Raw genomic sequence first — 27,641 nt, forward strand, 5'->3', positions numbered from 1 at the left:
GAAAATGGCTTTTAGTGGTGGGTGTTTTTAGTGACAACACCCATGTGGATCCAGCAGTCCGGTCACTGTTTCAGACTTTAGCAGCCTCTGAGTGCGCGCTCAGGTCATTCCCTGCAGGATAAACTCGCTCACCCATGATTTATTACAGACTGTGAGTCGGAATGGCTTCTAAATCTCTCTACTCGGTGAGTATCACACATTTATATACACTCAGACCCAGCTGTCAAACCAGCCTGACCCCTAAACCAACCTAACTAGATTCTTACAGCTGCTGAACTCAGTTTAACTACAGCTGCACAGATTAAATGATTGATCTTTTATCACCTCATATAGTTAGAAACACTCTGAGAGGGATTCCTCAATCGGAGAGATCAGCTGGAACTGTTTTAAGAGTTTAACGTAAGATTGTTTAGGGAAAAAACTCTTGATTTACACAGTCATAGTAATTTGGTCAAGATTGTTGTCTGAAGTTGGTATCACTTTATTTGGATGGTTCATTATAAATTCCTTATAGATGCTCAACTAACATTCAACTAAATATTAAACTAACATCCAACCGCATGTCTATTAAATGCAACTGAAAGTAGATGATTATCTACTGAATGTGTCACTACATCCAATAATTCTAATCTTCACATTTTAGGGTTAGATTTGGGTTTAGGATTAGATGTAGGGTTAGATTTCCTGTTTAGGGTAAGGTTTTGGTTAAGTTTAGATTTTAGTGTTATTCATGGTTGAGGTTAAAATTAGTGAATAGAATACAACAAGGACAACATAAATTAAAATAAATAAATAAAAACTACTTTTCTAAGTAAGAATTTTTGTGTCTTTGTGTTTGTCTCTTGTTAGCTAGCTTGTTAGTTAGCTAGCTAGTTAGCACTAGCAACAGCTAGTTAGTGTTAGCTCAGACATTTAGCTAACAAGGATACAGCATGTCATGATAATCATAATGCACTCCATATATCCAGGACTGAAGTAAAATAAATGATTCTGGACAGATAGAATCTTTCTCAAGAATATATTATTTAATAGGAAATGAGAACAGTGTGATTTGTTTCTTTTGCTACAAACAGCAAAAAAAGTTGTACCCTCATGATCTCAAATTAATGTCACAATATTCCAACATCGCCACACCTTTTGCTCCATCTCAGCTTCTAACACACCCAGCATTGCTTTACCCTGGTCCCGGGTCCTGCTCCTACTCCTAACACACCTGATCCTAATGCCGAGCTGTTCAGCTGATCAACAACCTGTTATTGATTTAAAGTGTGTGTTAAGGCAGGGAATGCGCTAAAATGTGCAGGGCAATGGGCCTCCACTAACAGGGTTGTGAAGCTTTTTAAGCTTTAGGACACTGTGTATATGTGGAACATATGTACTGGATTATACTGAGACTGGGTTGAGAAACTACATGATAAGTACTGCAATTCAAATCAACAGCCATAAAAATGCAAAATAGTACATTTTGATCCTATCACAGATATAGCTACAGTATATTGGTAATTATAGGGTCAAACAGTCAAGACAGTATTCAAAACAGCTTAATCTCTGTGATGTCTCTTCTAGCTATGCTGATGTTTCTATTTGTGGACTTGGTTTGAAGCTGTTTTTATTGCAATGACCTCTTGGGTGTCCGTTATTTGTAAACTACATTAATCTCATTAGCTTCAGTTCTAAAACTGGAAGCAAAAGGAAGCAAACTTTATATGCCAAACATACTTAACACATTAGAGCCCAGAACCGTTTCTAAATATTGATACCAAATTAAAAATTTAATTTATAATTTAAATTAAGTGAGCATCTTGTTAATGTTTGTTTCTTAATGTGAAAACATGACTCTAAATATTATCAATAAACACAGATTCACACACTGTCTTGTAATGATGCTCTCATGATGATTAGTAAATGTCGCTTAGGGACTTCATGAGTTAAAGTAAAAGACAGAATGCTGTAATTTCCACAGCTTTTAAAGGATCTGTTACATATATGTTGCAATTGGTTATTTTTGGATTAGACTTGTCAGCTAGCTACATTCAGTTCAAATGTAGCTTTTTTTTGTTTGATTTTTTTTTTGGAGTACATCCCTGTTTGCATGTTTCAGCAACCTGTTGCAAGCTTTTCAGATTTGGAACTGGTCCTGCAAAATTAAACTTACTACGTTTAAAAAAATTAAAGGCTGTGTGATGATGTATCATAAATTTCATAAAACGTTCTTTTTATGTATCTTCTGTGTTTTGTCCTGTAGCCCAGGGACCCGGTGCTGAAGAAGAGGGACGATTTTGAGGATATTCTTGAGGAGAGACGAAACTCCAGTGATTTGAGATATGCTCTCAGGTGCTACACACCCGCTCTCTATAAGGGACTGGTTCCATGCAAGGCCAGCATGCTCAAAAACATCGTCCTGCAGTCTGACTCTCTACAGTATGTCATCAGCCAGGTAAAAACACTCTACACAAATGAGCATCTGAAGTACGAGGCCGAAGCTGGCTCGGTTTGCCTTCAGTATACTGTAGTTATTTTTTTTTAAACAATGTACACATCACTCTCTGTAGGTCTCAGCAGAGTGTGGTGAGTCTCAGGAGGCGGTTCAGGAGGAGGCGTCCTTGTTACTGGAGGAAATGGCCCACCGCCTGCAGCTCGGCACCATCCGCTTTTTCGCCTTTACCCTCAGCAAGGCCTTCAAAGTACTCTTCCATAGCGTGTGTGTCAACGAGGAGGGCATTCAGAGGGTGAGTCCAGCAGCTGATGCCACTTTCACAGCTATATATAGAAGGCCAGATGCCCCAATCATGAAACACTTCTGCACTACGCCTGGGCTCTGTGTTTAGTCTAGTAAGCCAGTAAGAGTGTCCAGTTATATGAAGGATGATGGTGACTAGTTTTGTCCAAAGATAGCTGGTGTTGTTGCAGTTTGGGCTGTGTGATATAATAAAAAAAATATATATACTATATGAAAAAAATCAAATAAAGTTAGTAAGTATCTATAATTAGTTAACAATTATAAATTGTTTCTGATTTAATATATAGATTTAAAAATAAACACTGAAGGCAATTTCATACTTTGCAGTTTGTCACTCAGCAAACTGCACTGGATTAAATTAATTTGTAATGCTGCCCCTTTAATTATGATGATGACATAAAGTACAGAAGAATATACTCTGCTAAGTGTCATCCCCCCAAAAACCATTTACATTGTTTTAAAAATATAAATTAAATAAACCAATTAAATAAATTTAATAGATGTAAAATACATCTACAAATTACATTCATATTTACAATATACTGCCCAGTCCTAGTTGCAGTGCTTTATTGTGAAAATACAGGAGTGCACTTCATGAAACACGAGGAGCCGAGCCCCCTAATATTCATGCATAAATATATTATATAGAAAGTCAAGCACTTCTAATGATAAAAGCAATGTTGTCATATCTGCCGTCATTCTTATTTAAATACCAGTTATTTTAAAAAAGGTATTTTCTTCCCTAAATAAAGCATTTATTTTCCATGTAATACCACAGACAGGACACATAAAAACAAATATGAACCAAAAGGACCCTGATTGGTCAGGAACTTGGACTTGAACAGAGTTTATGTTTGTTAATGTTATCAGAAATCGCAAACATAACCTTCCCCACAGCAGGTTAAATGTACAGTATAACTGGCAAAAAATCCTTCATCATGAGACAGACCCCATTTCAGTTGTTTGAAGACCGCGATAAACTGATTACACAGAGAAATTCTGGTGAGCTCTTTCTTGGTTGAAATGAAAGCCTAATTGTTTGTGGAAGGTAGTTGTCATTTTTCCTGTTTCAGTACTGTTTCAGAATATTTCTGTGAGGTTTTTGAGTGATGTTAACAATATTAGTATATGGATCTATATAGATACAGTACCAGTCAAAAGTTTTTTTCTTTTTATGATTTTTACATGGTACATTTAATATTGAAGACTGTATTAAAGCTACACAGGAACACTTGTGGAATTATTGTGTAAACAAAAAGTGTTAAAAAACAGAATACTTTAGATTCTTCTAAATATTAACATTTTTCTTTGAGGACAGATCTGCACATTCAGTATTTTCTCATGAGGGAGAGTAACCTGGAATAGTTTTCTCAGGGTCTTGAAGGAGTTTCTGGATGTGCTGAATAATAGTTGATGCTTTTCCTTCACAATGTGAAGCTCCAGCTCATCTCAAATCACCTCAAATCACCATCTCAGTTGGGTTTAGGTCAGGAGATTGTGGAGGACAAACACTTATTGTTTACTGCATATTTCCATATGTGTCCTTAAGTGTTAGCATGTCTTTAATATTAATCTGAAATGTAGTAAATCAATTTAATAATAAATAATATTATTAATAAATAAAGAAAAACATTGAATGAGAGGGTGTGTCCAAACTTTTGACTGGTACTGTATATAGAAGTCAATCTGTAGAAAAAGAAATGATCAATTGCTGGTCTTTGCTCTGTTTTGTTTGAAGAGAGCTGAACCAGTTCCAGTTCCAGTACCATATCGCCACCTTGTGTACTGATGTAGCAACTGTCCAAAGTTCAGAGAAATTGTTGCTGAAACAGAGACACTACCTAAGAGGTGTAAACATCTTGCCATCTATAAGGCTATGTTCAGGTGCAATCCCAAATCTTATGTTGTATCTGTATCTTTATCCTCAAACAATCTATTTAGATCGTATCTAGTTCGATTTTAGATTTTAGATTTTAAGATCTAGTTTTGGATTTTTTACTCTGGACAACAAAAACACATAAATATTACATTTCAAAAACATGTTTGGAGGTGGTTTAAAATAAGTTTACAAATCAGATTTGTACAGATGCGTCTGTCTGGACAATCTGGACGCTCAAATCGGATATCAAAGTCTTCACAGTGTGACCTCTGGTCTGATCTCTTGCAAATAACAGTACTAAAATTCCCTTTAACTTTGAGGCTTTGCTGTGTTGATTATTGCATTGATTATATTTCTAATTTTTGTTTAATGTTTGTATTTTTATACCTTATTATACTATATATATATATATATATATATATATATATATATATATATATATATATATACTATATTGTACATGTATATAAAAGGTCTGTTCATGTAAATATAATCAAAAGAAATAATAAAACATCTGCTGAGATTACATTTTCTTGCTTGATAACCACTACCACTTTTGTGAACACCGCTGCATTTGATTGATGTTGGTTTACATTTTACTAATCAGTTGTATCAATCATTGTTTCCAGCTTCAGCAGGCCATTCAGGAGCATCCAGTGGTTCTTCTGCCCAGTCACCGCAGCTACATGGACTTTCTAATGATGTCCTACATCCTGTACACGTATGACCTGGCTCTGCCTGTCATCGCTGCTGGGATGGGTGTGTATCTGAATTTTGCAGCAAAATTATTAAATCAATTGATTTTTATTGTTTTTATTGTACTGTAACCCACTTTGAGCGATCTAACCTGAATTTAGATTGCTGCAGTTTCTTTGTTTTATTTTAGATATTGGGGGGTGAGGTTGAATGCTTTGGGGTTCATAATAATGACACCTTGATAATAATCAGTTAAGTGTGTTTGGTTCCAAAAAAATGCTGTGTTTTGTTACAGATTTTATGAGCATGAAGTTTGTTGGAGAGATGTTACGGATGTCCGGTGCATTTTTTATTCGCCGCTCATTTGGGGGAGATAAACTGTACTGGGCGGTCTTCTCAGAATATGTAAAGACCATGCTTAGGGTAAGGATTCTCCAGTTATCTATTCTATCTATAATTTCTTTCATTCATCTGTATAATAATGCATTCAAACAAGCCTTGGCTGTTACAATTTTCTTCAAGCTACTTAAATGTGTGATTAATTAGGCATGCAGGTTTTAAATTTAAAGTGTTTGTCAGCTATGTTCGTTTACTTGTTGGGTACATTAAGCCAGGCAAATATGAAATTTTGTATCTCACACTGTATGTTTGAAGCGTCAGTTGTTTACAGGTATAAGGGACCTCCAAACACTGGAATGCAGCTAGCTGCTCAATGCTAGCTAACAGCTAACAGTGTAGATAGTAGAACAGTAAAATAGTCAAGACAGTGGAATATGGAAATGGTTAAATACTAAAACAGGAATAAACACACAGCTCTAGAAAGAATTAAGGTACCAACTTCAGTTTCTGAATCAGTTTCTCAGATTTTGCTAATATTGTTGTTTTATTCTATAAACTACAGACAACATTCCTCCCAAATTAGATAAAAAAATTGTCATTTAGAGTATTTATTTGCAGAAAATGAGAAATGGATGAAATAACAAAAAAGATGCAGAGCTTTCAGACCTCAAATAATGCAAAGAAAACAAGTTCATATTCATAAAGTTTTAAGAGTTCAGAAATTAATATATGGTGGAATAACCATAATAAACTGTGTTTTTATTCACAGTTTTTCCATTCATCTTGGCATGTTCTTCTCCACCAGTCTTACACACTGCTTTTGGATAACTTTATGCCACTCCTGGTATAAAAAGTCAGGGAGTTCAGATTGGTTTGATGGCTTGTGATCATCCATCTTCCTCTTGATTATATTCCAGAGGTTTTCAATTTGGTAAAATCAAAGAGACTCATCATTTTTAAGTGGTCTCTTCTTTAGGGTTCTTATTATGAGCGGATGTTGAATCACCTGCTAATCAGTTGTCAGTGTTTTATGCCTAATGCGTTTGAATCTGCTTAATTCCATAGAATGGCTATGCACCAATCGAGTTCTTCCTGGAAGGAACACGTAGTCGAACAGGGAAATCATTGACGCCAAAGACAGGTAATCTGATACCAGCTCCATGATGCTCCCTGCAAGAAGATTGTAAAACATCGAAGCCTGTATTTTTTTTTTTTTATCTGTTTCGCTCCAGCGTTCCGACTCGTCTGACTCTGTGACAGAGGGTCCGTGCTGACTCCTGCATAATATTACGCAGCGTCAAGCCTTTCGCCCGTTTTTTTTATTCCTTCTGAACCCCCCCCCCCCCTTTCTACCGCTCCCTGCAAGTAAATGGGAGGTGACAGGAAAAGGCTTTTTCCACAGCTTGGGTTCCAGTGGCAGCTGCCTGAACGAAATTTCAGAACAGTTGCACAATCAAATCACAGCAGCAGAGTGAATTAATGGCTCTGTCTTATTTATGGAGGGGAAGGTTTAAAGTGACTGTGTGAGGTAGATCTCGCTCGCCCATCAATCAGAGCTCAAAAAAAGCAAATTAAGATTTATGAAAAACCAATCCATTCTTCTGAAGACTAATATCTGTCAGATTTGTGTCAGACCAAAACACTCTATTTTTTTTCCTCTTTTTTCCTCCATTTCACATATTTTTTTCTGTCTCTGTTTGCATCAATTTGTATATTTTTCTCTCTTTCATTTTTTTCTCTTGGTCCAAGGGTGATTTCACACTAACCCTTTTTGGTCTGGATTTCCAGACTTTTTAGTCGTCTAAACTAAAGCTGCAGGTGTAAAAGTTGCAGTGAACCATGGTGCAAACCATTACACCAAATTTTTTTTTGCAAAGGGAGTGGCTTCAGTAGATTCAAATTTATATTATATTTAGTCCCTTTTGCCAAGTCAGTAACTAGTTGGCTATCCTGCCAGTGCAGTTGGGTGCTTTTATCCCCTCATGCAGTACCAGCCTGGGTTTAAATAAGGAGAGACCAAAGCACTCTAAATTGATAACCATTTGAACATCCTATTTTACATCACTGATAAAATCTGCCAAAAATCCAATTTTCAGTTTCTAACGTTTGGCTCAAACATGCACAAAAAGCATGATTTTTTTGGCATGCTGACTCTCTTCCGCTCTCCACACAAGCAGCAAGATAATTGGCTCTTTTTGTTAAAAGGCAGGACTTTATCCACAAACAGGTGCTGTGATTCACTTTGCAGAAAATCCCATTCAGCAGTCACTGGTCATTTTCCCCATTAAACCCATAAACCCTCATTTATTTACAGAAGTAAAAGGAATATGAGGGGAATCTGTTCACTTCTTCTGAAAACTTGACAATTCTGCTGCTTGATGTGAACTTTTTTATTTAAATGTTCCCTCTCTCTCTCTCTCTCTCTCTCTCTCTCTCTCTCTCTCTCTCTCTATTTCTCAGGTCTGTTAAATATAGTAATGGAGCCGTTTTTTAAAGGAGAGGTGTTTGATGTTAATCTAGTTCCAGTCAGTATCAGCTATGAGCGGATTCTAGAGGAAGCTCTTTATGCCCGAGAACTGCTTGGAGTGCCAAAACCCAAAGAGTCCACATCTGTGAGTAACACACACATCTGTTGAACTGCCAAATGTAATGTAATGTAATGTTCTCCTTCTAGCTTTTACAACAGGCAAACAAACGCACGCACACACAAAACTCCTTATTTATCTTTATTGGCATCATATTAAATTTACTGTAAACAAACTTATGAGTATGTTTTTTATAATTAAATTCATTTTAATCTACAGGCTTAATCTTCAAGTGTGTTACTGAAATTATATACATTGAAACTGATTGAAATAAGCTGGTTGAAATAGTGCAGCTATTTTCCAGCAGCCAGCAGTGTGTGTGATCTTATGTGCCTGTTTTTTACTCTCGCAGGAGGCTCCCCATGAAACTGCTTGAGAGACCAGCAAGAGTGTGTAAAGCCTCATCAAGGCAAAGAGGGGCTGCTTTATCTATAGTAGATAGTTGGTCATAGTAGATAGTGGTTAGAGAGATGATTAGTTAGATGAGATGATTAGATTTAACTGTATAATTCTGGATGTGCGTTATTTCATGAAGGGATGTGATTCAGTAATCAATTTAATCCAATAGTGTTTCCACTTTTTCTACTTTTACAGTCCATGACCGAAAATGTGCAATATAACAGGTTGTCGCTGTCACACAAAAACCTCATACCTCCAAATTAGAAACTTAAAAAAAAAAAAAGGAAAAGCTTTTCTGTGAATCGAACCAATATACATTTTAACTTGCAAGTCATTTTTGGAGCATTTCTATTGGTTCAATATAATATAATTTTGACACATAACATAAAGAAACATAAAGAACAACTGCCAGATTCACATTATGTAAAAAAAAGACAAAAAAGGATATAAGGTTTAGGTGTGACCTTGACAAATACTTTGATAATATGCCTATAAAAATCGATAATAATGTTCTTTTAGATGTAATATTTACTTCTGTAGGATCCTGTAAAAAATTATTAAAGTATTTTACCCAAAGTAACTATCTTTACTGTATTAGTATTTATTTTACTTAATTACTTATTATTTTATTTTCTATCTGTCTCTTTCTCCCTCTGTTTTATCCAGGGATTGTTGAAGGCTCGGCGGATCCTCAGTGAGGATTACGGCAGTATGCATGTGTATTTTGGTCAGCCTGTTTCTGTGCGCAGTCTGGCTCAGGGACATATAAATCGCTCCCAGTACAACCTGGTGCCAAGGTGAAGCATCTGCAGCAGCTCACACACGTTACTCAGTACTACTGAAACCGCTGCTGCTGTATAGTTTAATGTAGAGTAAACCTGTATATTAGGTAACTTTACTTTTTTGTTTACTGAAAAATATAGTACAGAAGATGAACTCCTTTCAAGTTACCAAGCAACAATGACCAGCTTTTACAAAAAACACCATTGCAGATCTTTTTTTATTTTACATTTATGCTTTACTTCAAGTCTAGTAACTGATCTAAAATTGAATAAATCTATTGACTGCATTGACAGAGATTTTAACTCAAAAGAGCATGATAACTTTTGTGTCACAGATCCTTTAAAAGAGGTGGAAAGTTAATTATAGAACTCTGTTTTGAAAAAGTGTGCTAGGGTGGGTCATGCAGTACTGCCAGTGGGCTATGGAAAAAAAATGGGAGATGTTCTAAAACTTTTGACCGGTAGTGTGTGTTGAGAAAGAAGGATGCAGAATTTCATGAACATTGCTACATCTGCACAGGGGTGTAGTTGACCATGCTTTGGGATTGTGTTGCAGCCAGTGGCATTGAGAACATTTTACTAGAAGAACAAAATGCTGATTCAAAAAGCAACCATCACACTATCTGTAATAAACCTGATTTTTTTTAATTTTTTTCTATCGCTGATGCTTTTGTGGTTTCCTGTCAGGCATATTCCCCAGAAGCCGGCAGCAGACACGCAGTCGTTTGTGAACGACACTGCGTATCGGCTGGTGCGTCTGCAGGAGGAGAGCATGGTGCTGAAGCCGTGGGTGCTCGTGGCCATGCTTCTACTGCAGAACCCAGATGGGATGGACCTGTCCACACTCACTGAACAGGCGGACTGGCTCAGACGCCTAGCGCTGACCTTCGGGGCTTTCTTAGACTGGCCAGGTAAACTGAGTTTTTCAAGAAAAATATTTATGTTCTTTTTTTTTTGTTTGTTTATTTATGTTTTGTTGTCTAAACCAAAGACTGGTGCTGAATTATATAGTCAAAAGTCACTTTACATATATTTTTTTCATATATCCTACATATACAAACCTACAAACATATTATATGATTGTATGTACTGATGATTTTGTGTTGAAAACATATATTTATTAACTTTAGTTTAATTTTTAAATGTTTGTTTATTTATTGAATTGACTCTCTCCTAGATCGTGAGCCCTGCAGTAAGGTGATCAGCTCTAGTCTGGTTCTACATAAGAACCTGGTGTGTGTCTCCGGGGGCCGAGTGCGATTAGTCGTTGACGAGCCTTCGGGAGCAGAGTTGTCCACGAATGAGATGGCGTTTAACCAGGCGGTCAGTGTTCTGTCCTGCGCCTCATACAGGAATCAGATACTGCACCTGTTTGTACGACCAGCACTACTCGCTGTGGCCTTGCAGACTGCCAACTCCAACAGGAGAGGTGAGAGGTGACTGTGTGTGTGTGTTTGTGTGTGTTTGTGTGTGTGTGTGAGTATACAGTTCCAGTCAAAGGTTTGGACACAGCTTCTCATCCGCCGCTTTTATTTCTTTATTTCTTAAAATTATTTTCAAGGTACAAATTATACATACTAAATAATTCCACATGTGTTTCTGTACTAGAGTTGCACGGTGTACCGAAGGTTCGATTCTTTTTCGATACTACGTCATCACAAACGATTCGGTTCTTTAGCGTTCGATGCTTTCGATACTGTATATAGCCCAGTCACTAGCTTCAAATGAGTCAAATTAGTAGGCGCGATTTGATTCAGTTCATAAGAAAACTGATTCACACCGCAGCAGTCGGTGTGGCAGGATTCAGATAAACTTAGTGTTCTGAACAAATGAATCGATTCACGCACAAGCCAGCAGAGCAGCAGCGAGTGTAGAATGGCGACGGCTAAAATAACAGATGTCTCTCGTCCGCGACTTGAGGACAAAACGGGCGCGAGGAGTGAAGTGTGGGAAAATAGTCTGAGATGTAGGCATCTGTTTTTTATTGATATTTTTTTTTTAAATAAAATAACGAAAACTGAAAGTGAAACTAAACTACTTTATTTATAAGCGCTGTTTTCACTCCCGCAGTTGTACAGCGGGGGGTGTTGTGCCGATTCTGTCCGCGAAGCGGGAGTCGGATTCAGTAGCGGATTCGGCACAAACGCGGCTGCACCTCGCGCTCCGCGGTGTTAGTTGTAAGCGCTCGCGCTAGCCGCAAAATACGACAGAAAACACTGAGGGAGCTGCAGACTTATGTGTGGGACTAGAATATGAGCACGAGGAGATCAAAGAGAACCGTTACCTGTGAGTAGCTTACATCAGAACACGCAAATCTCTCTCACTCTCACTCTCGCCGTGTCTCTTTCTCTCTGTCTCTCTCTCTCTCTCTCGCACGTGAACGTCTCCGCGTTTGACCTGCAGCACTGTGTGTAGCTGTTCTTAAAAATCATTTTAATTAAATAATAGTTCTATGCTTCTATGTTACAGTGTTATTTAACATAATTCTGATCATATTTCGCTCATTTAGCAGACAAGCACCCTGATCTCTACAAAGAGCTGTGAAGTCGACAGGTTAGTGGAGTTATTCAAGATACACTCTGTCAGTAGCTTTACTAAGATTTACTAGCGACTGCTAGTAAATCACGTTAACACGGAGAGGAGTGTGCAGGAGTTTTGTTTTGGACCCGTGGTTTTCTCTATTTCTCCATTATCCCATTGGCTGTGAAACATGAACTCAAGATGTTCACGTTTTCGCGTTTCCATCGCAAATCTGTGGTCAGGCACGTAGCCTGCTTGATCGTTACACTGAACATGGGCTTATTAAAAACGGTAAACGGTTGATTAATAAAACGGAGCAGTGAGTGTTAAAATGAACATAACATTGTAATGTTCTTCTGTCTCTTTATTTTCCTTATTCAGAACTTATTGCCCGCCCGTCAGGTTCACATAGTCAGGCTACCATTACCTCTGGTTTTAGTTTTAGTTTTTAGGAAGTGTTTAGATAATTATGTTATAGTTAAGGTTATAATAACGAAACTTGTTTTTTGTTCAAATGTTTCATTTTAGAATAAAAACGTTTGCACCGATTGTTCAGTGTTCAATCCAGTTCAGTCAAAAATAAACATTTTATGTTCAGATATTTTTATTGTTTTTTTTTCTTCCAAGTATCGTTTTGGTATCGAGAATCGTGATACTACAGTTGGTATCGGTATCGAAGTCAAAATTTTGGTATCGTGACAACCCTATTCTGTACAGCCTTAAAGTCTTTAATATTAAACTTACAATATAATATACCCTACCTCCTACCCCCTCCTCCCTCTCACAGCAGCAGTAACACTGCATGTAACAAACTTTGCGATTTAGCATCTTTCATGCCTCTCTAGTGACTTATTACAAAAAGTGATTTTCAACATATCTAGTGACTTTTTTGTACAACCCTACAGCCATTATTCGCCTAGGAGGATCCCCCAAACTGCTTAGTGCTCTGTCTCTCTATTCGTGTATAAATTTAAGGGGCCCTATCAAACACCCTACGCAAGATGCGTTGTGATGCTCCTTGCTATCTTACAACCCATCAGCAGTGTATTATCACGCCTTGTGTCTTTGGTGTTGAAATAGCGTCGGAGTTAAGAAGTAAATCTACGATGATGGGTGTGGTGATCTGGAAGTTCAAATAAATTCTATCTTGGTAGTGGAAAACACAGCTGCGCCACTGACTGAAATTAACCTAGACAACAGCAAATTGTCATACCTATAGGTGCACTATGTGCGCTGCGTACACCCCTGCTCGTTAAACATACACACGAATGTGCTGCAGAGTGCAAACCTGGCTTTTAACTCAACAATAAACAGAATAAAGAATAAAATAACACTGCTGTTCCCTTAAATGAGCTGCTGGTGTACCTTCACAGCATGAATGCGCAGGTCAGTGTCCTCTGCTAAGACTCGAAAAAGCGCAGCACTGTTAAAATACAAACACACCAAGATCAGAGCGAAGCTCTCTTTTAAAGGGAATGACAAGTGACATATTGATTGTTTTATTTCACATAACTCCTAAAACACACCCATGATTAACTAAGAGAATTAGTACACGCCTTTTGTGCATTTTGAGCTGCTTGCAATTGACCAGTGTGCTATAGATTGTTAAATTATGGCTCAAGGTCAAGGTTTTAAATGCCTAAATTTTGCTATTAAAGTTTTTGCCACATTTTGAAAAAATAGTAGACAGTTAATATAGCAAAATAGTTTATAATATAATAAAATAATATTTTTTTTAAGTATAACCCTTTATATAATTAAGTTTGACACCCCTGATCTAGGTGGTGGGGTGGATCTCCACCACATGGATAAAGCACCTGTTAGCCTCTACTCTTCCAGCGCTTGTATATACTGTGTTAAAGTGGGAGTTCTTGGTAGTGGTGGGGCCTGGGGGGATTGGTTAGGATGGAAATGAAAGAATGAAAGAAGAAATGCTTTAACATTTTTTTTGCAGATGAGGTCTACAATTGCTTTAACTTCCTGTGGAACGTGTTCTCCAACGAGTTCATCCTGTGCCCCGGGGCTGCAGTGCAGGTAAAACCTCCTCCACAAACTAAAAAACTACACTGTTTACAAAAAAAACTACACTACACAGTTTACATTGAGACACAGTGAGATTCACCTCCCCCAAGCAAAACCCGTCATAAGAAAAAAAAAAAAAAAGGCGTCTCACGTGGACCCTTAAAACCCAGAGTAAAATTAGCTTTAAATATATACTATAACACTAGCCTAGAATGTGTCTTTTTATTTGAAGTTATGTGGGTTTGGTATAATTTAATAAACATGACAATACTCATAGATCTGTCTGACTGCATTTCTGTTTTGTGTGTCTGTCTGGGTGCAGGACTTTGAGGAGGCGTGTTTTCTTCTGGGGAAGTGTGGTGCAATTCAGGGGCTGCAGCAGGACATTGTGACGTGTCAGAGTGGACAGACCACACTGGCCTTCCTGTGTTCTGTTCTTGACCCGTTCCTGCAGGGCTATCAGGTAATACTATATATAAATATATATCATCATAAGTTTCTTTGATTTTACCAAATTGAAAACCTCTGGAATATAATCAAGAGGAAGATGGATGATCACAAACCATCAAACCAAACTGAACTGCTTGAATTTATGCACCAGGAGTAAAGGCATAAAGTTATCCAAAAGCAGTGTGTAAGACTGGTGGAGGAGAACATGCCAAGATGCATGAAAACTGTGATTAAAAACCAGGGTTATTATATCAAATATTAATTTCTGAACTCTTAAAACTTTATGAATATGAATTAGTTTGAGGTCTGAAAGCTCTGCATCTTTTTTGTTATTTCAGCCATTTCTCATTTTCTGCAAATAAACGTTTTCAAAGATAATATTTTTATTTGGAATTTGGGAGAAATGTTGTCCATAGTTTATAGAATAAAACAACAATGTTCAATTTAATTAAACATATACCTATAAATATCAACATCAGAGAAACTGATTTAGAAACTAAAGTGGTCTCTTCATTTTTTCCAGAGTTTTAAATTAAATATTATATATTATGTATTTTATTTTGTTTAATAATACACGTTCTGTCTAATGAATGCATTCAGTTAATTTAAGTTTCACCTATTGCTGACGCAGGATGGGATTCAAATAAATGTGAACTTACTGGCACCATGCCTTATGTACTGGCTAAAGCAGTATAAAGGTGCCAGCATTGTATTTTAATGGAGGGGAACTGTGTTTTCCATCCAGTACTTTTGGACTGAGTTTTTCTGCATGTATTTAACAAATGGAAAAATAACAAAACATTTTAAATCTGCTGGTACCTTTGCATATGCCCATTACATTCCCCTTGTAGTTTGTCAAATTGAGCAAATAAACAGTAATCATGCTTTAGAGTGTGCACATTTTTTTTGGAATTTTTAATGATGTTTATATTCACATGCTGTTTGTATATGCAGTGCATATGGGACATATTGTTGTATGTTTAAATAATCATAAAAACAAAATTATTGTTGCATATAGGTAATTAAATTCACAACGCCAAATCCTTAAAAAAAAATTACAATATAAGTAAAAGATTTAAAAACCTTGTTGACCAACATAGATGCACCAATATAGATTCCTATACAAGAAAAAAGCCATATCCTGACTTAAACACTGTTTGTCTGTGTGTCTGTGTGTCTGTGTGTGTGTAGGTGGTGTGCCGATATCTGTGTGAGGAAACAGAGGAGAATCTGCCAGAGAATAAGTTTGTTCCTGCTGTAAGAAACTTCACTCTACAGCTCATTCTAGCAGGTATCTGCATTATAAACATCATTACAGCAAACCCAGCTAACAACCACCAAATATTACTTCATATTGTTTCATAATCTCTGCATGCAGGAGTTACTATATGGTGATCCTAGACTAAAAAAATCATGTATAAAATCACTGGTGCATTTTTTTAGAACTATACCATTAGTTTGGTCTAGGATATAATCTTCTATTATATTCAGGGGTGATAGCGTTCCGGCGTAGCGTGGCTCTATAAAAAAAATATATATATATATAAAATAAATAAATAAATAAATAAATAGAGCCGGTTCAGGTATTAAGTCCCGCCTCTCAGTAGAAAACAGCTTGCTGTTTTTTTTTTTTTTTTGCGGAGGAGCGGGGGAAGCCCCTCTCTTGCTGTGAGATTTAGCAGCGGGATCGGACGCAGCAGCTTCAGCTGATTTAAAAACAGATCTGGATATATGGAGATTTTTCTCAAAAAAAGATAACGGTAGGCTAAACACGTAAACTGTGATGATATGTTTCTGATAGCTGGTTAAAAATACACTTCTTGTATCAGCACACAGATTAAACCCACTGTGATTAATAAACTGCAGCTGTGTTAGTGAGTTAGCTTGATAGGGAGTCAAGGTTTTAGAAAATAAATAAACTATATATGTAATGTTCAACTTGCCCTGTACCTGATCAGCTAATCACTATTTCACATATTTCACTGTCGTTATTAGTTTAGGATTACAGGAGAAAATGAATATAGCTAATTAGCTAGAAGCCAGATGTAGAGGATAGTCAGAATTTAGTACAGTACTTTATGTTTGTAGTTTAAAGCAGTTTCTTAACCCTGATCACTGAACTAAAATTGTGTTTTCCACAATTCCACAATCATTTCACCTAGATTTTCACCTGATCTTGATTTTCACCTAGAGTGACAGCTGTCACAGTGAAAATGAAGCGGAGTTATGAAAGTGGTTCTGCTAAACGAAAGAAACGGGCAGAGAGCAAAAGAATCGCAGATGCACTGCCAAAATTCACCTCCTTTTTTACACCTCCTGAACCGATCAGTGTTTTTGGGGCCGATTCCGATCGCCGGTCGTCTTTCACCACGATGGGCCGATCGCCGATACCGATCTTGGGCGGGGCCAAATGCCACATTAATGCCACACAGGTGCCTGGCAAACCTGGCTGGTACAGATTCCCCTAATTACATCCACACCAAAGCAAACACTGGTAATTTACGCTGCTAGTAAATAAACATGAATGTTACTGACCAAAATAAACGCTTTTTATGAGAGATATAAGTTCTGTGTAAATATTTATAAGACAATACCTGACAAAATCAGTTTTAATGACGTTAAATAAACATCACTGTGACAGCGCTAGTCGCAGTTTCACCGCAGTAAAGGTCGAGGAGGTGAATCACTTATCTAACCAGCCTTTACTGATTTCTGCTCCAATAACCCTTTCAATAACCTCCAATAGCCTTTAATAGTCTTCAGTAGCCTTCAACAGTCTAACCTTGCAGCCGTGGTGTGTCCACTAAACTCCGTAGTTAAAAACATCCTGAGGTTAGCAGCGCGCTAACTGACCTGTTTATAATGTAATCCGAGCAGTGCCTCCGTGACAACTGCTGCTGTTAGCTGCTTTGGCTGAAAGGTGAACTGTAGAGAGCTGTATTATCCGTTTTTAAAACCTTTTCCTACACAGATGAACTTAAAAAAAAAACGTGTAAAAAAACGCTCCAGACTGGCTGAGCTGAGCTCTGTAGCCCGTGGCTGGGCTGTAGCTGTGACTGAGTAAAGACAGCGGGGGCTTGTGCTGCTGCAGCTCCCACTAGTGGTTGGATGAGGAACTGCAGCTTCTTGTAAGTGAGCAGTTTCACCGGTTTCACCAGTTTCATCCACACACAGCTCTGATAAACTGCTTAACCCTAAACTCCTGAATCAGATCGGCTAAAATCATAAGAATATCTGCAGAACAGTGTTAATATGCAGAAGAATATACAGAACAGTGTTAATATGCAGAAGAATATACAGAACAGTGTTAATATGCAGTAGAATATGCAGAACAGTGTTAATATGCAGTAGAATATGCAGGATCAGGGTTGAGAAACACTGCTGTAATGTGACTTCTGTTCATTTGTAGTTCACAGTAAGACCACATGTCCTGACGTTTATAAAAATCTCTATGAAACATAAGTTACATTATTTTACACAAGGACACCATCTTAAGAAGAGCTCTCAGTAGAAAAAGAAAAAATAAAAGTGCACTTTTTTTACAAGAGTGGAGAAAATGTAAATATGAAAATGAAAACGTTATCTAAAATGTGTCACTTGACAATAAGGTTATACACAGACTATTAAATGTTTGAATAATGTGTCAACATTTATGCCTATGTTACGTCACATATGCAGTCTGTTGTCCCTCCCCAACAACCCCCCCCCCCTTCCTCACCCTGTTGGAACAGGAAAAAAAAGTTCAGGCTCAGGATTTTTTTTCACTATCACCCCTGTATATTGATGAAGGCAGTTATATTAACAGGTACACCCTGAACCTACTAGTGCTGGTCAACGAATTAGAATAATTTGAAATAGTGCAATCATGAAATTCTTTGAATGCATTTTTTGTGCAGAAAGCAAATCAGGTGTTCACCGCACCTGTCCTACTCGTTAGACTAATCACAGAACTCGTTACCTGGAAAAAAATTTGCTCAGCTGAGCTTTCCAAAAGGCCCATTTAGGCCATTTAACTGTGACACTGTTGTTTTATTGAATTAGAATAATGGAGAAACCGTTTCATTGAATTAGAATAAATGCTCGAATTTTTGTTTCCTGTGAAGAGTGTTCACTGTGCAGTATAAAGTCAGGGTTGAGTAGAATTTCTAAGTTGTAAAATCAATCATGGGTAAGCAGCGCGACCTCTCAACCGGAATAGTGGCTCAAATTCAAGCCCTTCGCCAACAAGGCTTGACCCAAACTAAAATTGCTGAGCAGCTCGGCATCAGCCAGTCTTCCGTCTGCAAAGCTCTCAAGAAAAACTGCAGCAAGCGCACCAACTGTTCCGGCGTCCGAAAAACTTCTGCTCGCGACAACAAGCAGCTGAGAAAGATCGCAGTCAGCAACCTGTTCAAGTCCACTTCCGAGCTCACCGACTTGTGGAACAAGCAGACCGGCGCTGACGTCTCCAGATCAACCACTTACCGTCGTCTGCGCGAACTCGGCTTCAAATCTCGCGTTCCAGCAGTAAAACCGATGCTGAACAAGAAACAAATGGAGAAACGGCTGAAGTGGGCCAAAGAACACGGCGAGTGGACTGCTGAAGACTGGCAGAAAGTGGTCTTCAGTGACGAATCACGCTTCTGCATCTCCTTCGGTGACCAAGGTCCTCGTGTCTGGCGTCGTGGTGGCGAAACCTACAACCACGAGTGCGTGAAAAGATCCGTCAAGTTTCCCCAGAGCGTTATGGTCTGGGGATGCATGTCCGCTCGAGGTGTAGGGAAACTCTGCTTCCTCAAGAAGACTGTCAATGCTGCCATATATCAAGATGTTCTGGAAACGTTCCTGATTCCGACTGTTGAGGAACAGTTCGGCGAAGAAGACTTCATATTTCAACAGGATCTTGCACCGGCTCATGCAGCAAAGTCGACCAAAGATTGGTTCACTAAAAAACAGCTTGAAGTTTTGGCATGGCCGGCCAACTCGCCTGACCTCAATGTCATTGAAAACCTTTGGGCCATCGTCAAGCGGAAAATTCGCGACAGAAAGCCTACTACGCTGGACCAACTGAAGCAGAACATTGCCACTGCCTGGGAAGCTGTGAGTGCGGAAACTTGCGACAAGCTGGTCAAATCGATGCCGCGGAGACTTCAGGCAGTCATACAAGCCAAGGGGGCAGCCACAAAATACTGAGAAAGTGATGATTGTAATTATAATAAAAATTATTCTAATTCAATGAAACAGTTTCTCCATTATTCTAATTCAATAAAACAACAGTGTCACAGTTAAATGGCCTAAATGGGCCTTTTGGAAAGCTCAGCTGAGCAAATTTTTTTCCAGGTAACGAGTTCTGTGATTAGTCTAACGAGTAGGACAGGTGCGGTGAACACCTGATTTGCTTTCTGCACAAAAAATGCATTCAAAGAATTTCATGATTGCACTATTTCAAATTATTCTAATTCGTTGACCAGCACCTGTAGTTTAGCAGTCCTGCTTTCAGATCTCTGATAAATATGGGTGTTAATTGGGGTTTAGTTCTGTTTAGTGTAGCTACACGAAGAGGCTTATTACATTTCCTTTAAAGTGAGACGGATATGAGAGTACAGTATGGTGCATATTTACCTCCTCTAGGCTTTTACAGGGTAAAGTAACAAACTAAATTATTTATAGGAGGTCTAATATAGCACTAATGCAACACCTTGGGGTGTTCTGTGTGTGTGTATTTGTATTTTTTTATATTAATCTTCCATGTACTATACTTTGTAAAGCAATCTATTCAAATTGTCTGTTGTTTTAAGCACCAACAAATAAATATAGATCATTAGCTGAGTTTTTTTTATTTTTGCTTTTTGGACAAAATAAATCTGTTATGAAAAAGGAAATTGTTATGGACCAAAATTACTTCAAATTAAGTCTTTTTTTTCATTTTCATCCATTAAATAGTGACTATTTTGAAGCCCATCAGTAAATAAAAACACAAATGCTAAATGTAATGGGATAGCTATATGTAAATTCATCATTAAGTGTTACCTCAGGAACTGCATGAGAACACAGACACCTGTATAAGTCACTGTAATGATTGTGTGCACTAAATCTCCCACAAGCCATTGAGATATGGTATTTAGCAAGGAGATTATGTGTATGTATACAGGCATTTGGTGTAAATATACAGTGATTATAAAAAATGTATCCAATATCCAATCTCCTAGAATTCAGTGTGACACATCAAGCATCCTGATTCTTGTGCTTATTAGACCCACCAGTTGTTTTTGTGGGAGGGACCTAGTTCTGTTTAGTTCTGCAGCTTTATGTCAGTCAATGATGAATTTAAATTATATATAGTAATATAAACAATATAATAAAAATAAATATAATCTATATTATATATAGTAATATAAGTAAAAGTTTAGATGTGTGTTTTATTGGTATAGCCCATCTTATTTATACTAGCTGCTATTAGCTGCTATATGAAAAAAAAAACAAGAATACGCCATATACTAGTGCTGTCAAAGTTAACATTTTAATTCCTTAATGATTAATCTGGAAACTTGTTAAAGTTTATGTATTTCTACCACAGATTAATCTCTTTAATTTAATTTCGTTAAGGTTAATCTCTTTAATTCACCAATTTTACAAAGCCTTTTTTTTGCGATCTTAACACAACACCATTTACTAATGCTGATTTTAGAAGGTAGTTTGCTTTTTACTTATACTAATATATGTTTTAAATCTTTTTCGCTTCTTTTTATGCGCAGACGTGCATGTGCACATACACACAAACATGCAGTTTAGTCTTTCATAAGAAAGACTTACGCATAGTGTTTTGTTTTTCTCACATATGCAGGAAGTCTGAAGTGTTATGAAGCGTTATCATCAGATATGCAGAAGAATGCCTTGGCTGCCCTGATGCGACTGAAGACTGTCAGAAAAGTCAAAGTGTAAGTCTTCATAAAGTTTTACTGGGATTATATATTGTATACCTGTGTTTGAGTGCTGTAAAGTTTTATTTTGTGTTACACTGTTGTTGTTTTATTTTCCCCAGTGGTGATCAGGTGACACTTAAGGTTAACAAGATTGCTGTGAACTCATTGGAGGACACATTGGGTGAGTATGATGTCACATTTGCGTTGGCCTTGTGTCACATCTAGTGATGTACTGCAGATTCTCCAGACCTTTTATATTCTGTTAGCTTGACTGGTTTTAACATCTGCAAGATTTTCTAAATGTTAATGTTTACTTATACTTGTAGTGCAGCTTTATAAAAGTAAAAAATGAAATAGTGCTGTTTATACTCAGACCATAGCAACATTTTGCAGGTTAAATTAACTTTATAGAGCATAAAATATGAAGACTATTTACACACAAATAAAATGAATACATTGGTAACACTTTAACAAAGGGAACCATAGGGTCCCCTAAAAAGCACCACAGCTCTTATAAGCCTGAACAAAACAGGTTCAAAAACCAGAGTTCTTTCGGTGGAAAAGCACTAAATGTGACACAAACAGTGATTTATACCGGCTGATTCAAATTCTGTCTTTTCAAATTGGATTTTCATAAGTGGTAGTAGACTGACTTATCTGATTTGTGATCATGTGACACAAATGTAAACTGTCAGATCTGATTTTATGCATTTTTAGAAAGCCTGTATGCATGCACTTAGTGTTGTCATCATCTGCCATTAGCACTAGTGTTAGTGTTACAACACTGACAGAAAAGTAAAACAGTAAAGGCAACTTTCATAAAAGTTATTAATGTCTACATTAACAGATATGCCCCTGAAATGGCATTACAGACAGAGCTCACTTATGTTTGGTTATGTGAACTGGTAAGAAATTTAATACAAACTGCCAAATAGGATTCAATGAATGGATCTTTTATACACTTTTTTATAAACTTTTTGAAGTGTCACTTTAATTTGGGACACAGACATAGTTTGAATGATTTGTTTGCCAGTGTTCTATAGAGACTTTTCTGCACTTTGCTAGCATATCTTTTATAGACAACTTTATTGTAACTATAGCCAGCGTGTCTCAGTACAGGAGCGCAGTTTGCTCTGTATGACCCAGTTTCCTAGAGTAGCTGCCACTGAAGAGAACAGCGCTATCGTGCTAACAGGCGTTACTTTGCTGTGCTAATCTCAGCTTGTTTACTTTTTGCTCTGCTTCATCTCTCAGGGGGTAAAATTCCTACCCAGAAACCTGTCCTCGCTCGGCTGTAAACACACACACACACACATCCTTCCCGTCGTCTGGAGAGCCAGCCTGAACTGCCTTCATTACCATAATGGCAAATTTCGTGAAGCGCCGAGGCTTTGCTGACTACAAAGACTGTTCGTCATCGAGCTTTAAAAAGACTTCACGGGTTCACCATCTGGGACATGCTGTCTACGATATGGGCCTGCCTCTCTCTCTCTCTCTCTCTCTCTCTCTCTCTCTCTCTCTCTCTCTCTCTCTCTCTCTCTCTCTCCTCTTCCTTCTTTCTGTCACCCTCCCTCTCTCTTTCTCTTTGCTGTCTTTTAATGTGTCTCTTAGAAGGATGGCTTCTGTGTGATCAAGCCCGGTGTCTTTAATTCTACTCTTTCTTTGAGGTGTTTCCAACCCTCTTTAATGTGACTGGGCACACATGAAGGCTGCACTGCAAAGAGAGTGATTCAACACTTCTTGTAGGCACTATTTCACTCTAGTATACTCTACTATTTCTCATTATAGGATTGTTCTAAGACTATTATGATATTATTAATTAATATTATTAATACAAGTAATAAATTAATTACATTTATCAAGATGTTTCTAGACATTTGTAATTGATTGTATCATACCAAATTGACACTTGACTCATAAGACAATGGTATGTTAGTATATCAGTTCTGTGAAACATAAACCTCGTATCGCTACCTTTGCTAATTGTTTGACATTTCAGGAATTTAAGGGTGTTTTTACACCTGTTGTTTATTTCTTTGGTCCAGGTCAGTTGATGAGTTTGTTAACTTGTTAACTAAGCTTTTTCTCCGTCGGTTTGGTTTGGTTTTACACAGGTATAATCCTGAACACCAGAACACCAGAATCGCACCAATAAACACTGTCTCCTCTGATTGGTCAGAGCTGTGTGGTGCAGGAGCAAGAAAGTATATATAGTGAGAAGATTCTGTGTTCCTGCCCGGATATCTGTGCAGTTTTACCACTAAACACTGTGCGATTTCAAACACAGTGTTTGTATCTGCAGCGCAGATGTAGTAAATGGAGTCCTGTGGCTGCGATCAGTGAACGCAACACATGCGGCATTCAGTGAGAGATCTGGCTAATATATCAGAAAAAAATGAGACTTGTCAACAGTTTAGCCTAAATAAAAGGAGTATATTTGATAGCTGGGTCCAATCGAGACCGGATCACGTTCTCACCACAAGTGTTCTTTTGGGATCGGACCAAGAACATCTCCTCTAGCGGGTCTCGGTCCGGCTGTTTTAATCCGCACCTGAGTGCGATTACTGTTTTCACACCTGCTCAATCAAACTGCACTAAAATTTTAAACCGAACCAAATAGTGCTGATGTGAAAACGCCATAGATTTATAATTTGTTGTTTACTCTGTGGTCAAATTCCCAAATTCTATGATGAAGGAACCAATAGAACTGCTCCTAAAGGATATTAATTAATAAAATTTTTTACATTGACTTTCAATCATTAAAAGCTAAGAAGGGTTTTTCCTTCTTCTCTAAATTTTATGGAGATATGATGCTTTTGTGTGACAGTGAAGATAATTATATTAAATGTTTTTAAATTACTTGAAATATCTAGAATAATCTTAGACCATTCCTACAAGAGTCTCATAATGAGATAAAGCCTACATTCTAGAAGTTTTCTCTATTTGCAGTGTGTAGCTCTCTCTCCCCACTATCCCCTGATTAATTTATCCCTTTACTATTGTATTTGTTATTTACATTTTTTTTTTTTGCTTATATTTGTAACAGCTGGACTCAAGGAGACTGCACTTTCACCCCTGACTGTTACTCTTCTGGTCTCTCTGAGTTTGCTGAGTTGCCTTTCGCTCAGTTTTTGTTGTTTTCTTTTATATACTCTATTTATTCGCTTGCATTTTTTTTTCTTTGCACGTTGACATAGTCTGTCTTCAGTGTTTTGTTTGGGATAAGGGTGTTAGCTTTTCAGAAAAATAGATGCTAGAAAAATAGGTCAACCCCGACTTTATTCTCTTTTATTTTCCATTGGGAAGTTACTGAATTTGGACGCTTTGAGAGAATGGCAATAAAAGGGAACAGTCTAATATTGCTACACTGTCACATCTACCAAACAACTGCCATTCTCTTCAGCTTGTTTCAGTCGGATGAACAAAGCAACCAAATTTGATTCTTTAAGGCCGTTAGATTGGTAGCGTATGTTTACACGTGCTTTGTTTTGTGTCTTTTCTTCTGATGCAAAGCTGCAAATCAGGAGAATCCTGCTTTTTTATACTGTAGAGCAGAGCAGCATATGCAAATACCGTTAGAGAGGAAATAAATTTGTGGATCATCCTGCAGTATATGGTCTGTTCTAGTTTGTATAGTACAGAAGAGGAGTTGCTTTAGTATTCTTGACATAGGCTATATATTTTTTAGGAGATATAAAAGACTAAAAGAATATCAGAAGTGAAACTTGTTATGCAAAAAGTGGATATTTTCAGTGTTTATAAAAATTCACGTGGGTGATGTTGAGGTTATGTTTAAATGATGCAGCTGCAAAGGATGGTCTGAGCAGGACATTGTATCTGATTAATTATTCTGATAGGATATTGTGTCCCATCACTTTTGCCATGGAGGATTAAGAAAGATCTTTGCACCGACCTACATTGATTTCAGTCAGTAGCTTATCTGTACGAATGGGCAACTTTAGCCAGATGCTGCCGGTCACGATTTACCAAACCTCATAATTTCTCCAATTTGATTAATTTATTTGGTCTGGCGATATCTGTTTGATTTTAATATAATTTTGAGTTTCTATTTTAGCTTTTCTACATGTCCATTCATCTTAAAATGTTCATACGCTGATGATTAAAAATGGTGCTTTAATATTGCACATGGAACTAAAAAGCTCAAACTACAGGCGAGATTGGGTCATATGACTGGTTAGAGTTGTATGATTACATATTTCAGTGGATTTGATCATCCTCTAACTGTCCTTTGCAGTTATATCATTTAAACTCTCATAGAAGCATGTGTTTACAGTGTACTTTAGCCATATTTCATTTTTTTAAGAATGTAATGATTTGTTTTTCTTTGTATCATGTGAGGACCTAGGGCTAAACTCTTGAGATTTGTGTGAGTTTTCATACACGGCCCATAACTGTGTTTCCCAGAAGTTCCCAAAACAACAGTTACCGGTACTCTTATATTGTAGCTGTTTTGAACAAACACACTGCCTTGTTTCAGAGCTTCCTGCTCATGAGAAATTGCAAAGTTACTGAAAGGAAGAGAGAAGTGACACTTTTGCTTTGTTTATTTGTTCAACCAACGTACAGCAACCTACAAAAAGGATATATATATATATATATATATATATATATATATATATATATCAATGCTGAGGGCAAAATCTCATCTTTAGTGTAGTGTAGTGTAGCACCTTTTAGTGGATAATATTCTAAATAACCATTTTTGTAAACTTAAAAGGCAAGGCCAGTATGTTGAAGACTACTGTCGGTTAAATTAGTAGATTTAGATAATTCTTTGGTTTTCATATCATCATATGAAATAGTTAAAGTTTTGGAAGCTTATTTTGCATTATGGACACATTATGGACTGGAGCTTTGAATGGCACTTTGTTTTCAAATATACTGGCTCAATTAAATTGTTCTTTACCTTTTTTTACAAGATTTGTTTTTATACAAATATCCACCGACACGTTCTTTATGAAAAAAACGCATCTGACCAAAAATGTTTTATACAAAATACTGTAGCTAGGATTAACAAACATCCACAAAGGGCTCATGAGGCTCCAGAATAAGAACAGAATAAGATTGGTAAATTTTGTGTAAAGATTTAACTTAATTGTTTATTCATTTATATACACAAAAAAATAAAATAGTTATAGGAATGGTATTAATGACAGAAGCACCCCTTCCTCAAAACCTGTAGGAAATGTCAGAGAACATTCCAGTTGCATAGGATGGATTAGTGCAGGACACCATTAAGAACACTTCTTCTTCTAGAGACACTTCTTCTGTACAAAATCAATTTTACCGTATGAGTCCTAATATTTTTTGAACCATTTATTGTTCCAGCTCCTGCCAGGAGAATAGCCTGTGAGATGCACTGGCATTAAACCCTAATTACCATTCCATACCATATCAGACCAGACCACACCTTTATCTTCCTTCCAAATAGCATTGTAAACCTACACTTTCCAATGGGTGCAAGTGAAGTGAAGTTACTGAAATTGTACCAGTTATTGGATAATACTGTAATACTGAAGCATTAATAGCTGTTTAATAAATGATTGTGTTTAAGGGGTTAATGAGATGAGGTTTTGCCCACATTTCTAACTAGTGTGTGCCAAACCACTCTCGCCTTGTCGATGGCTTAAACCTGCACTTTTGTAAAATACTCTCAGGTCAGGGTTGTTTTGTGTCTGAGATTTGCTTTGACTGCTGTAAGAAAGCCAGACATAACAATCTCAAATTATTCTGGCACAAATCTACAAAATCTGACAAAAGTCTACAAATCTGGCCCTTTATATACACCTACCTTAAAGATTCACACAAACTCTGACGAATCTGTCTCAGATTTAATCTTAAAATGATGCAGAACTGTGGATAGTCTTTACACTCACTTATTTAATTAATAACCACTAAGAATTGTTCAGCAACTGCTTTAAAACCAACACGAGGCACTAATATGTGGCCACACATATGGGTATAAAAAATATTTGAAATTGGAGCAAGGATGAAATGACGTAAAACAAGTCTAATGCATTAAACTAATGATGCCTGTAACTACTTCTTACATGTCTCATCACTTTTATACCTCTCAGGACCTCCTAACTCTCTTAATCAAGAGTGTTTGCCAACTCGTTTGCCAAAGTTATATTCTCTTACTTTCAGTTCTGTTCGTTTTCCATGGTCTAGCATTAACGTTGTGTGTACTGTCACTGTTTGACAGCGTGTGTCTAATGATTAATGATTATATGGTGATAATGATGATTGTGGTGTGTTTGGTATTAAATCTGTAATGACAAGATTAAAGTTTGATAATCAAAATAC

The 27,641-nt window shown here is 37.2% G+C and overlaps 1 protein-coding gene across 1 annotated transcript; it reads left to right on the top strand.

The window, feature by feature from the left end:
• Positions 1 to 6: 6 nt before the first annotated feature.
• On the top strand, positions 7 to 27,641 carry gnpat (glyceronephosphate O-acyltransferase). The gene is made up of 16 exons (XM_007229970.4): positions 7 to 185; positions 2,246 to 2,437; positions 2,553 to 2,729; positions 5,249 to 5,378; positions 5,611 to 5,738; positions 6,720 to 6,795; positions 8,115 to 8,266; positions 9,305 to 9,435; positions 10,108 to 10,331; positions 10,598 to 10,849; positions 13,895 to 13,974; positions 14,285 to 14,425; positions 15,604 to 15,703; positions 21,236 to 21,329; positions 21,434 to 21,495; positions 22,569 to 27,641. The coding sequence occupies exons 1-16, from the start codon at positions 162 to 164 to the stop codon at positions 22,610 to 22,612; spliced, it is 2,007 nt and encodes a 668-aa protein (XP_007230032.3). The 5' UTR covers positions 7 to 161; the 3' UTR covers positions 22,613 to 27,641.

This window comes from Astyanax mexicanus, chromosome 1 (genome assembly GCF_023375975.1).
Source record: "Astyanax mexicanus isolate ESR-SI-001 chromosome 1, AstMex3_surface, whole genome shotgun sequence".
In the NCBI taxonomy this organism is placed as follows: domain Eukaryota; kingdom Metazoa; phylum Chordata; class Actinopteri; order Characiformes; family Acestrorhamphidae; genus Astyanax; species Astyanax mexicanus.